The 14,003-nt window shown below is 45.3% G+C and overlaps 1 protein-coding gene across 2 annotated transcripts in view; it reads right to left on the minus strand.

The window, feature by feature from the left end:
- The window catches only part of Rcan2 (regulator of calcineurin 2), a 251,471-nt gene that overhangs the window by 181,290 nt on the left and 56,178 nt on the right, over nucleotides 1-14,003 (minus strand). Inside the window, exon 1 of one of the 2 annotated variants that reach the window (XM_048445213.3) lies at nucleotides 4,954-5,064. The exons of the other annotated variant lie outside the window; for it this stretch is intronic. Coding sequence (XP_048301170.3) covers nucleotides 4,954-5,049 — 96 coding nt within the window. The 5' untranslated portion in view covers nucleotides 5,050-5,064. Of the gene's footprint in view, nucleotides 1-4,953; nucleotides 5,065-14,003 lie in introns of those variants that run through there. 2 annotated transcript variants of the gene reach the window in all.

A 14,003-nucleotide genomic window follows, 5' to 3' on the forward strand; every position in this document is an offset into this window, starting at 1 on the left:
TGTAAAGATTTGTCACTCGTACTGGTTTAATAAAACACTGATTGGCCAGTAGCCAAGCAAGAAGTATAGGCAGGGCAACCAGACTAGGAGAACTCTGGGAAGAGGAAAGGCAGAGACACAGTTGTCATCCAGAAGCAGAGGAAGCAAGATGACAATGTTGGGAAAAGGAACCAAGCCATGTGGCTAAACATAGACAAGAATTAATTTAAGTTGTAAGAGTTAGTTAATAATAAGCCCGAACTAATAGGCCAGTTTATAATTAATATAAGCCTCTGTGTGTTTCTTTGGGACCAGGCAGAACAGAAATTTCCATCTACAGTATAGTTCCCATCATACTTTGCTTATTATAGTCACTATTAGTCAAAGATTAATCCAAGTTTTAATGTCTGCAAGAACTAGACAGGCTGCATGTGAAATGCTTCAGAGGCACAAAGAGGACCAGAAGGAACCATTGGAAGGTATCACACACCCACTTCCTCAGCAAAGGTATGTGCCAGGTTCTGTGCCAGTGGGTGGGGAATGGTATGTGCTCTTGTTATGAAACTACAGGGTCTAAGATGAAGTCCTTGTCTAAAAATCATGTGGAGAAGTGAATCATTGGTGGTGAGATGAGTGCTCTGAAAGAGACAGGAAAGGTCCCAGACACAAACCAAGAGATTAGCAAGGTCTAGGGCTGTCATAGGAGGAGTAGCAATGCCCTGTGAATAGTGGATGTGGGCAGATAAACTGCAAAGGTGCAAGGGGCCTACAGCACATGCGCACAGAGACAGAACAAGCGCAGCATGACTGGAGACAAAAGGGCAGGCTACAGTGTGAGAAGAATATTTGAGATGGGTACGACCCGTGTGCTAGATGAAGAACATTGACCTTTAACCTGAAAGGAGGAGAAGGCTTTGGGTTGGGCATGCACAGCATGGAGCTGAGCTTTGAAACAATAACCCGAGGCATCCAATTTACAAAGTCCAATGAAAACGAGTATGAATGGACCAGTTGGATACCAGGAGAGCGGCTACTGCAGCAGCCTAGTGGGAGATGCCCAAAGCTTTAACCGGGGATAAAAGGGACCAGAAAGGAGACAATCAGGAGGCCGCCCCAGCCCCATGGGATTAGTTTGTGAATGGTGTGGGAGGTTGAGTTTCTAGTTAAAACTGGGTATAGCTGGTTTGGTTCAGGATACAAACCAGCCAGGGAGGAGAGCTGGCTAGAAGGGAGTGGGCAAGAGCTCAGTGTTCAGCAGGATGATGGCATCCTAAGATGGGAAGAGATGCCAATGCCTCCATCAAAGAGATACAGGGATAGAACATTGGTACTTCGCAGTGTGCACCCGACAACTAAAGGCTTGATGGTAAGGCTGGTTAGGGAAGAACCAAGATGTAGATACCATGAGGGAAAATGTGCTCACATTCCTAGTTCAGCTCAAGCCTCCTCCTCCTCCTCCTCTCCCTTAATTTGTGTGAAAACTTGCCTTCTCAAGGTGTTTAGAGTCACAGCCACCATCACCCAATAGGTGTGACTTCACCTTTATTTATTCTCACTGAGGAATGAAAGACGGCATTCTTCAAAGGGATGTGCAGTCGAAATTTCCCAGCATCTCCGCACCAAGAATATGCAATGGGAAACAACAGATGAAAGATCTAAGGGAGTCTATTAGCGGCAGACACGAAGGGCTATTAAAAATTGAAAGAGGAAGAAAAAGGGGGGAAAAGTGATTTCTCCCTGATACAGCCTTCAGAATACCTTTGTATGGTGAGCCCTAGATGCTGTCAGTCAGGAAAGTGATCTCTAGCAGAAAAGAATATGGCCAGTGTAAATAATTAACGAGCGAAGGCATCGGACTATGGAAGCTGGAGGAGCTTGAGAGGGCTGCTGGGAAGTTCTTCTCTGACAGCCTTCCCAGCTGCATATCTGTCTGTCTGTCTGTCTGTCTGTCTGTCTGTCTGTCTGTCTGTCGGGGAAGAAGAGTGCATGGTCAACAGCACAGCCCGTTCTGAAATGCTGGTGAAAACCTCTGGAAAAGATCAAGTCTCAGAAATGGGCAGGTGAAGTGCCTGCTATGTGAGCTTGGAGACCTGAGTCCCGAAGCCCAGAGCTGTAAACATCAAATGTGGTAGCACATATGTCATCCCAGAGCTCCTGCGGGAGAAGGGAGGTGGAGGCAGGAGAATCCCTCTGTCGTAGCTTGAATGTCACTGGTTCCCATAATCTCATAGGGAGTGACACTATTGGGAAGTGTGGCTTTGCTGAAGTTGGGTATGGTCTTGCTGGAGGAAATGTCACTGTGGAACAGGGACCTTTGAGGTTTTTCTATGCTCAGGATACTGCCCAGTGTCTCAGTCAACTTCCTGCTGCCTTCTGGTAAAGATGTAGCCAGCACCATGTCAGCCAGCACACTGCCGTGTTCCCCATCATGAAGATAATGGACTCAACCTCTGAACTCTAAGGCACCCCAATTAAATGTTTGTCTTTATAAGAGTTTCCATGGTTATGGTATCTCTTCACAGCAATAAAAACCCTAGCTAAGACAGCCTGGAAGCTTGCTGACCAGCTTTCCTAGTGTACACAGAGGCAATAACAGGATGTTCTGCCTCAAACAAAGTAGAAGGTGAGGACCAACATCTACGGTTTTCTTCTGACCTCCACGTGCACGCCACATGTGCATGCCTATGCACATACACACATACATCATATGCTTAAAATATTTAAAAAGTTAAAATAAAAAGCAGACATTTCTTATAAAGGAAATACCATTGACCTGAAGTGTTTATTGACACCCCTCAATCCTAGATGGAGTCACGCAAGGAAAAACAAAGAAAGTCAATGCCAGGTCCTGCTTTGTCATCAGCCAGTCACATAAACCCTGGAGGTGATGCAATGTCTTCACAGAGTCCTCAGGGATAGAACAACTCAGAAACACCTGTCCCTGGGAACCAACATAATGATCATATGACCAAATAACATGTGTCACTGTGAAATCTCGAAGTACACCACGAAAGTGTTCACATGAGTGAAGAGATTAAGCATCAACTGGCTTCCCTTAGTTCTTACCCAACACCTACTCAAAGATTAGAATTATAGGGAAAAGCTATGCTGTATCCTGATTTGCACAGCCTGAAATCCTAAAAATGAAAAGTGGGATTAACCCTGCTTTCATGGGATGAAAAGAAATACTCTTAATTCATTTCCCAATAGAATAGGGGAAGCTATGACATTTACTGACTTCTATTTTTAAGCAACATATGTCTGTACATCCTCATACTGAAGTCACAGCAATTCAGCTGAGAATTAAATAGGAAGAAGACCAGCCATTAGAAGACAAAAGTGGAAAACAAAAATATTACAACTGTGAGAAAAGGCTTCCAGCAAATTCTCTCAATCGATGGCCTCCATCCTCCGCTTTCCCCAGATGGAAGAAAATATGCCACCCTTTGTCTCCTGAGTCCTGGGAAGACCAGCTAGCCCTGTTGCCCTGCTGAGCAGTTCTTCCCAGAGAGATCCCTCATCTGGCATTGGATGACGATACAGATGGAGGCCCGCGTTGGAGCACCGAACTGAGCCCCCCAAGATCCAAACGAGGAGCAAAAGGAGGAAGAAAATGACGAAGGACTGCGAGGGATACTATCACCCACTGATACAAGGGGTCGGATCTAATGAGAGTTTACCAAGGCCAGATGGACCGTGACTGAACGAGCATGTGATCCAACCAGATTCTCTGAATGTGGCCGGATTTTCTGAATGTGGCTGGCCTGCAGTCTTTCCGAGAAGCCATTGACAATGACACTGGGACTGGTTTCCTCTGCATATACTGGATTTTTGGGATCCAGTCTGTTTGGATGCTCACCTTCCTGGACCTGGAGTGAGGGGGGAGGAACTTGGACTTCCCACAGGGCAGGAAACCCTGACTTCCCTTGGGGACAAAGAGGGAGGAGGAGAGGGAGGGGGGGAGTGGGAGGGCGTTGGGAGGAGGGGCGTAAATGGAAACTTTTTATAATTTAATAAAATTACAAAAAAAAAAAAAAAAAGAAAATATGCCCTCCTGAAGAAGTCTTTGTCAGGACTGGGGATCCAACCCAAGGCCTGGCACCCTGGCATTGATCTATATCTTCAGCCTTTCACACTTCTTTTGTTTTGAGAAATGGTTTCAAGATGTTACTCAAGCTGGCCTCTGGATCTGCTTCAGCCTTCCAGGAAGTTAAGATTATGGGCCTATGTACTGTGATGTAAGATAATTCAGGAACTGTATTTGTAAGCTGGCTGCATTTCTTACCAGCTAATAAAAGCTGAACTTGCCACAATAACTTCAGTGTCGTGATCTGGAGCTATTTATTATGTAAACCTCACGAACAGCCAGCAATATCTTTAGAAACAATTGCTTTTCTAAGTGTAAAATACAAAACAACCATTAGCAACAAATTCACCCAGTATGTCAACTCTCAACTAACACCGTAATGAGTAAATATAAATTAACAGACACTAAAGATATTCACAAGTTGAAAGTCCTCATTCACAATGATGAACAAATTATTTGAGGGGGTTCATTTAACTTGGAGGCTTGACCAGCTAATTATAAATAAGAAAGTAGGAAAATAGGCAGACAGACGGAAAGAAAAAAAGATGATAGATGATAGATAGATAGATAGATAGATAGATAGACAGACAGACAGACAGATAGATAGATGATAGATACATAGGCAGGTATATAGATGATAGATAATAAATAGAGGATAGATATATGATAGATAGATAGATAGATAGATAGATAGATAGATAGATAGATAGATGATAGATAGATAGATAGATGATAGATAGATAGATAGATGATAGATAGATGATAGATAGATAGATAGATGATAGATAGATAGATAGATAGATAGATAGATAGATAGATAGATAGATAGATAGATAGATAGATAGATCAACTGACTGGCCAGTTTTCTCACTGAATCTGGAACTCACCAACAGATCTGACTGGAAAATGAGCTCCAAGGACTCCTCCTTCTCTGTCCATGACGCACCGGAGTTATAGACACACACCCTTCCACATAGGTACATGGACCACTAATTCAGTAAACAAATTCAGAACAAAACTAACTTTGGCCTAAATCCAGCATGCCTGGTGACCTAAGTGTGTGGCGGGGATGGTGACAGATGACTAACGCACTCCTCCGGTATCAGCGCTTTGATGGCTGGCTTCCATGTGAAATGCCGCTCAGGGTGGCTGAGCCGGTGAGAGGCCACGTCATCACATACTAGGCGTAACCATAAAATAGCCCTGATAACAAGGCTGTTTATAAAAAGCTAATCTCAGCCTTCCATGTGGTTCTCTTGTGCTCACTGGTCGTCTTTAGGACTCCAAAAAAATTTTGGAGTGGTGTGCTATGCATGTGAGAAGGGGACCAAACACAGACTCCCTTCAGGCCTTGCTCATAGGACATTCTGACAAGGTGGCTTTTCTTCATAGAACACAAAATATTAACAAAATTGATCAAGTGTTGAACATAAGCTCAGACCAATAAATATTTCGGTTACAAATTCTCTCAGCTTATAGTAGTGTGTGCATGCAATCCCAGAACTAGGGAGGTGGAGACAGGCAGATTCCCAAAGCTATCTGGTGGGACAGCCTAGCCTAATTGGAGAGTCCTAATTGGCAAGAGACTCTGTCTCAAAAACTAAAGTCAATGGCGGCTGAGGAAGTATACTAAGTATACTAAGCTTGACCTCTGGTCTCTACATCAACGATCACAGGGATACACGCCCCCCACACCAATACACACACATACATACTCTCCGTCTCTCACATGTACAGAATTAAACTGAAGCTTTGTAGAGGAATTCCTATGTGACCCCTCCTGAAATCCCTCTAAGCAGCGTAGCAGGAACAAAGTCCACTAAAGGGACACTCGTGTCTCTCGGTCTGGCTATCAGAGTGTTGAAACAACGGTCCCAATAATGGGGAGCTTCCCTGGGAGTCTCATGCTGGAGAAGGAAGGGCACCAGATCAGCCATGGGGAAACTGTGTCTTCTGGAGGAGGTTCCACACAGGTCTAACTTCTCATCAGACTCAAATTCAGACAAGGAGACCCCACCTCACTGAATGGCCTCACAGTGCATTTTCTTGGTTCTCTAGTTTAACTTTGACTTCACTTCAGGGCGCCAAAGACAGATGAGAGATTCACCTGACCACTTTGCCCATCTTCCCAGTGTGGCCAGGTTGAATTAATCCCCCTTTCCTGCCTTCCTCTATCAATTGGTATCATGAAATTGACTTAATGAGGATGGGTGGCTGGACCTGGCTTGGGGTACACCCTGTGACCCTAAGTTCAATAACATAGCCAGTAAGATGACATCCTGGATTGGGTAGAGATGAACACCCAGGACACTCCTTCTAGTTATCAATGAGGCTGTAGACTCTGGCAGCATCTGGAGATATTTTTGGTTATTCTAAGTAGAAACAGAGTCACCACGGCATCTGAGCATGGAGGACAAGGCTGGTACTAACCATCCTATAGACAGAGGGAGGGCCCATACAGGCGAAGCATCATACAGAGAATGCGGAGGGCTCCACACCCACGAGCATCAGATCTAAATTTCAGGAGTTCCAGAGCAAGAGCTGGAGCTGCGAGAGGTTCCAGGCGCCCCATATTAGGTCTGTTCCTGGCAGCAGTGTCCCAGAGCATTATTTATTAATGAGGACACTTTTATACATTAATAGATCAAAATATGCTTACACTTTGTGCTCAATGATAATTAGTAAAGCACAGATAAGAACCTGTGCCAAAAGAGGTTTGGAAATGTTACCATGCCCCGGATGCGCTGGCATTATGTCCACACTGACTACCTAGGATTCTCGGGATGGCAACTTTACAGATGAGAGATTGAGTTCGGTGGGGGACGGTGCTTGTCACCAAGCCCTGTGTCCCGAGTTCAATCCCTGGGATCCACGTTGTAGATAAGGAGAATGGACACCCACAAATCATTCTCTGATCCCCAGAGATCTGTAGCACCCGTTCTCTCTCTTTCTCTCTCTCTTTCTCCCTCCACTCTCCCCCTAACAAGAATAATTTCTAAAGTCGCATCTTTACTCATACAAAACAACAGGAGTGTTGGAATTATGGTTCACACACAAATCCTCTTTACAATGTTTTTCTTCCAGAGAAAAGTCACTTTACACACCCCTGTTTGGCGGAGGTGCTTATACCACCATTTTCCTCAGGGGGTAGGTGGTGGCAAGGGTTTGGGTCCAGTAAAGGAGCCTCTATGTAGAACTCTTAAGTACTTAATACACATGAAAAACTATCATCGGGTTTCCCCACGGCTTGGCCTTCATCTGCCCTCTGTTTCTAATGTAAATAATAACATTTTTGCCATCAATGGGCCTGTTTAAAGGACCAGTCACAAAGAACGCATACTGACAGTTTGCTTTTAACAAGGATGAGACACCAGCAAAGAAGAATCTTCTGAATTTTGATTTTTGTTTTCTGAAATTAAAATCTAAACTGTCTTGAATTACCCACGGTGAAGGTTTGGTTAACCTATCCAGTTTTCTCCTAGAAATTGATGTAAAGGCAAGTAGAATGAGACAGGAAGGCAAGGCTCACATGTTTGTTCAGAAGACTTCAAAGGAAGCTGTTTCAACTGTGGCAGAAGCAAACAGGAAAAATAAAATACTGAGTGAAGAAGATGTATAGAGCGCCAAATGACTGAAGCTCGTCTTCTAAAAAAGCGCGCGTGTGTGTGTGTGTGTGTGTGTGTGTGACGCACACACCACACCCATGCCGTCCCCACAGAGACAGAAAGAGGGTTCTGGATCCGCTGAAGATGTGTGTGTGTGTGTGTGTGTGTGTGTGTGTGTGTGTATGTGTGAGACGCACGCACCACACCCATGCAGTCCCCACAGAGACTGAAAGAGGGTTCTGGATCCCCTGAAGATGTGTGTGTGTGTGTGTGTGTGTGTGTGTGTGATGCACGCACCACACCCATGCAGTCCCCACAGAGACTGAAAGAGGGTTCTGGATCCCCTGAAGATGTGTGTGTGTGTGTGTATGTGTGTGTGTGACGCACGCACCACACCCATGCAGTCCCCACAGAGACTGAAAGAGGGGTCTGGATCCTCTGAAGATGTGTGTGTGTGTGTGTGTGTGTGTGTGTGTGTGTGTGACACACGCACCACACCCATGCCATCCCCACCGAGAGAGAAAGAGGGTTCTGGATCCCCTGCAGATGAGTTCCTGGCAGTTGTACTCTGAGCAGATGTGGGTGCTGGGAACCAAATCCAGGTTTTCTGCAAGAGCAGCAATTGTAAAAAAATGCTTGTTTGTTTGTTTTATATCAAAGATAGCTAGTTTTTCAAGGGCCAATGTTCTATAAATCTGCCCAACCTATAAAATTATTATGTTAATTTTTAAAATCCTTCCTTCCCTGTGGAGCTTTTGTATATGCAAAGGCCCCACTGCAATCCCAGAATGTCATAGTCTGGGAGGCTAATTCCTTCCTGGTTCCCTTCTTTCTCTTCATCGCTTTGTGCCACGCTGCTGCTTTTAACATTAGCCAGTTGCAAAAGACTACGAGGGCCTCTCTCATCCCATGGGGCAAAGACACAGATACCACCTGTGTTAGAGTCAAAATCCAAAGACTTTGCTGCCGCAGTGTGCTTGCTGGCCCAGTTTGGGTTGGTACACTCGTTTTTACAAGAAAGAAGTTGCCTTGCCCACCAACTCCTGTCTTGCAAGCATGTTCCTTTCTGCAAAACCAAGACTATTCTTCCTTTGTCTCTCACACTCTTAACCGTTGAGCCCTCCCTGGCCCTGGGAGTTCACCTTTTAAACTGTGCATTGGCCATAAAGGAAAATGACTTCTGAGGAGAGCTGGGAAAGGAGGACGCAGGGCTGTTGATGTTTTGCCGTGAGGAAATATGGGGCTGTTTGAGACATTCTCTGGGGAGAAGGCAGAATAAAGAGGCAAAAGAAGTTCATAGAGATCTTCAAGATGAGAGCTCGTCATCCCAAGTCTCACTGAAGCCCCTTGTCAGCTGCAAAGCATAAACTCTAGCACAATTAACAACATTTCCTGTCAAGGCTGCCATCTGAGAGTTAATACTCCCATAGATATTTTATGTTAAAATCAACGTAACCCAGGCTTAAGAACTGAACATATATGACCTTGGGCAGGGCAATGCTCCCTTCCCTGGATATTACCTGAGACTCTCAAACAAAGCCGCTTACAGTAAAGATGACTTACCCTCCTCTATCATGTGGGCAAGATATTCTTCACCTGGTCCTTGGTAATCCTACCATGTGAACCAATAAGAAAGCAATTCTCCAACCAAACATATGTCCACTGTGAAAAGGACAACTGGCTCCTAGAGGAGCCAGACCCACCCTTGGGTGTGCCTTATTTTCTTCAGAGCACCTCTTTGTCTCCTAATCCTCATGCATAAGCGCATATGAAAGCATCTTTAGAAAACGTTCAGCTCTTGCCTCACTGTACCTGCTAGTCCTGCGAGTTCAGATGTGGAAGCGAGCCAGGAATCCTGGTTTGGCCCCAGTTAAGTTTCCTAAATCTCTATCTGCTGAGAGAGGCAAATGCTGACAAGGTAGAGCAAATGGGCTTCCTCTGGCCTGCCCCTTGTAGAACATTCAGATTTCAAAGACAGACATCTATCTGGTTTACCACCTCCCTCATCTCAGTTCAGGTGGTTCCCTTCTGAAGGCCGGGGGACGCACAATGGGAGTCTACCAGAACAGCACATTGCAGTAAGTTATGAGGAAAGCAAAGGATCCACGGGTGTCCCATGTTGCAAGGTGCAAAGGTCAGACTACTGGGAAGAGTTAGCATCACTGCTAGCCAACACATGACCACTATGATCAAGATGTTGGGTTTGTATTAGTATATCTGATGGCAACCCTATGACGTGTAACCCTATTACAAATACTAATCTCTCACCTCAAAGAGAATAAGGTAGATTATGGGGCTAAATATGAGTGATCAGGGTAGGGCTGGGGAGTTGGGCTACTGGGGCAGGGGACACCTGCTTGCAGGATAAGCATGAGGACTGGCTTAGAGATCCACCACCCATGGACGTGTAGGATGAGTATGGCCGACCGCTTGTAATTCCAGTTCTCAGAAGGCAGAAAGAGGATCCCTAGAGCAAGCTGAGTAGCTAGACTAGTTGAATCAAGGCATCCGTGAGCTCTGGGTTCCTGACAAACCATCAGGACTCCTCAAAAATTTCAGAGTCCTGTAAAATACCCCAATCACATTTGGGCCGTGCATTAAAAAGACAATTGGAAAATCAACCTCACCCCAAGCCATAGAGTTCCATTTTGGGGCAGGCTGGATCTTCAATTGTATTGCTCTGTCATCAGGTTCTAATATGGTTTAATTTACAGTTTGCGTGCTTATTTAGTTTAGCAGCCCATAATGCCATTTGTTTTAGCTGTTTTTATTTTTATTTTAGTTATCTGGCATAAAATCCTGCATCATTATATAAGGTGGAGGATGTATGCCAACCACCGACCTGCCTGTATGCAGGATTACACATGTGTGTTCCTCCCAAATACATGCATGCACAGTACACACACATAAAAACACTCCGTTATAGCATAACAGTTCATAAAGATTGTATAGCTACAGAGAAAAAAGACTCCCAAATCAAGACATGTTTCCTATTCATTGGTGGGAAATATAAAGTAGATAGGTTAGAGCAAAGCAGAGAAGTCTGGGTTACAAGTTTTTAGGCTTTTGATTGGTAGAAGCTGGCAGTCTGTTAGTACAGCCCAAAGGAATTTACCTGAGAGTCATGGAGACATTAGGTCAAACACAGAGGTGGTAACAAGGGCCTATTAGGGAGACTGAGATAGTCTAAGATCATTTTATTCTGGACCTGTAAGATTCCAACTGTACAATCTCTGTCTCTGCTTCTGCCTCTCTCTCTCTCTCTCTCTCTCACACACACACACACACACACACCACACACACACACACACACTAGTCAATCAACCTTCTAGAATCTTTAAAATGGGGGGCATTTCTTTTCAGTTCACAGGAAGTTAACGTTCAAAGTTATTTTACATGAACAGCACCTAAGATGTGGAGAAGTTGAAGGAACTGCCTATGGTCACACAGTGAATGAGAAATAGAATTGAGTTCTGAACCTGAACTCATATGTACTAGAGCCCCCTCCCTTAATGACTGTACAGCATTTCCCTAGAGACAGAATGGCCCCTGCGGGAAGGAGTGAATTCTTATTGATGCAAGGGCTGGAGAGGCTGCTCAGCAGTGAAGACTGGGCGCTACCTTTGCAGAGGACCCAACTTCAGTTCCCTGCAACCAGGTCTGGCAGCTTAAGGCCTGTAGCTCCAGTCACAGGGGATCCGATGGTCCTTTAAGGACCTCCGCAGGCACCTACACTTACGTGCACACACCCACCCACAGACATGCACACACATGCAATTAGGAAAAAGAGAAATAAAATCTTTAAAAAAACAAATCAATAATTAGAAATAGAATCAAACATTCCGGGGCGGAGGTGACTCAGGATGCTACTCTGTCTTGCTGGAATGTTCTCATCTTTCTAGCCACTCTGATGAGGTCATATGATGGTCTTCTGTCACTTCAAGACATGAAAGGGACGCCCTAATGTAATATCAAACAACTGCTTCATTTGGTTCCAAGCAGCTGCCGTGGCTGGATAAGCGCTTGGCTGTCTTCGCAAATCATTAGGGTTCCTCAGAGCTCTCAAGTATCACACAAAATACATTGATCATATTTAGGGCATGCACTGAATAGACAATAGCAAAGCCGCCCTCCCCCTGAGCCACAGAGTTCCCATTCTTGGCTGGATGGATCTTCAGTTTTGTTGCTCTGTCGTCCAAGTTCCAGCAGGGTTCAGGTTATAGTGTATATGCTTACTTAGTTTAACAGCTTATGACGTCATTGTTATGAGCCATTTGTTACTTTTCTGGCATAAAATCCAACAGCATCACCCTCTACGTCACTGTCCTATCAAGAGGATCTAGAGTCATTTAAACCACAAGACATCCAGCATGGAGCCATGCCTCGACAAATTTGTAAATTGATTAAAGTCACTAATTAAAGCTCCTAACGCCAAGAGGTCTTGGAAAGCAGACAGTCAGGAGCACTTAGAAGGAAGGGATCTTTACCTTGTTCTTTTTTAAAGTTTATTTTAATTTCAATTATGTCTAGATGTGTGAGTCTGTGTACATGAGTACAGGTGCCTGTGGAGGACAAAGGCACTGGATCCCTCAGGAGTTTGCATGACAGGCAGTTTTGGATTTGGATTTTTGGATCCAGGTAGTTATAGGCTACCTGATGTGGGTGCTGGGAACCAAAATCAGGACCTCTGCTCTGGTGAGCAGTTGTCATTTGTGCTGTTCACAGCGATCAGTACGCGCGGCGAAGGACTGATCAGCGTTAAAAGGCAGCCCCTGCTAAAGGCATCCTCTTGACCACGGAGAAAGGAGAAACTGTTCAGAGGGCGGGCACTGGGGCAGGAGAAGGCAAAATGTTCCGACTGCAGAGTGGTGACGGTATCCTCACTGAGGTGACTTTCGGTAGAGTCCAGGCATAGAGGCTATTCTTAGAACAACCAAAAAAAGCATGGTGCTGCCTAAAAATACTGATGACTCAACCCCTAGAGGCTTCGGTGACGTAATGTTGTCAAAGAACACCCTTTTCTCCTCACAGGTTGCAGGTTTAAAATAAGCAAGCTCACAGCTCACCTTCCGAGGAGAGCAAAACCTCACAGCTGAGGGAGAGAGCGAGGGAGTGTGGGTCACTTACACAATATGCCACCCTGTCTCTGTACTTTGGTCCAGTTGCTGGGAACTCAGAGATACTCAAAGTTAAAGGCAGTTGTATCCCTCTGACACCCTTGCTCATCAGACATCCTCCTCAGAACAGGCCCAGGAAGAAAGAAAACAGTGTCGATTACAAACGAGGCCCTGCGAGGTCTCTTCCGACCCCACCGCAGCTAGCACAGTCCACTCATCAGAGAGGCCCGTTTGGAGACTATGATCCACGTGCATGGTACTGCGTAAGATGAATGTTGCCAGAATTTTCTCCCAGGGGAGACGCCAGGCAATGCTTACCCTGCATTTCCTAATGATCTAATGACAAACCAAAGTAGGATTCCGTAAGGTTTGCCTTGGGAACCAAAGAGTTTATTTGACTTCCTTATGGAGTATGGGTGAGGGATCACTGGCGGACCCCAAAAAAGCCATACTAGGAAGTCTTTAGCAGGCATGGATTAAGGTATCCTCATAGCCACACAGAGTTCTCTTCCCGAACCTTCCTAGCCTAGATAATCTAACACTCCCCCCATCACCGAAGATCACATGCAATTACGGCAGAATTGCCTACAAATACCTGGGAAATGTGACTGGAATATCTAGTGAATGCCCAATGAGTCTGAACACCCCTCCTTCTAGGAGGACACCAATCAACAAGCCCAGCTGTGATCTATGATGAGCTTTTTGCAAGCAGATAGGTGGACATAGGAAGAAAATGGCTGTTCTGCCCTGAAGACAGCCCTAAACAACAAGGAACAAAAACATAGCCAATGTTTCCAGCATAGTAGCAAGAGCAGCAGCCATGGTTTTGGGGCCATGATTTTGGGGTGCTCCACTGCAGCGAGACAGTAAGGACCACGAAATGACACGACATGGGGAAATCAAGTCAGGAACGCAGGCATCTGGTTGCACCACATCCACAGTCAAAAGCAAAGAGAGAATGTGAGCATCATTGCTTGCTTGCGAGGGGTGCGCTCAGCTAGCTTTCTCCCCTCTTATACAGCCCAGGGCCTCAAAACAGGGAATGGTGCCACCCACAGTGGACTGGCTTCCAACATTAACTAGCAATCAAGACAGCCCCTCCCCGCCAGACAGACCCACAGGTCAGTCTGACCTAGATAATCCCTTATTCTGATGTTCTTCCCAGGTGACTCGAGGTTGTGTCAAGTTGACATTAAAACTAGCCAGCCCAGTAGT

The sequence above is a fragment of the Myodes glareolus genome, chromosome 18, assembly GCF_982192425.1.
Source record: "Myodes glareolus chromosome 18, mMyoGla1.1, whole genome shotgun sequence".
Lineage (NCBI taxonomy): Eukaryota > Metazoa > Chordata > Mammalia > Rodentia > Cricetidae > Myodes > Myodes glareolus.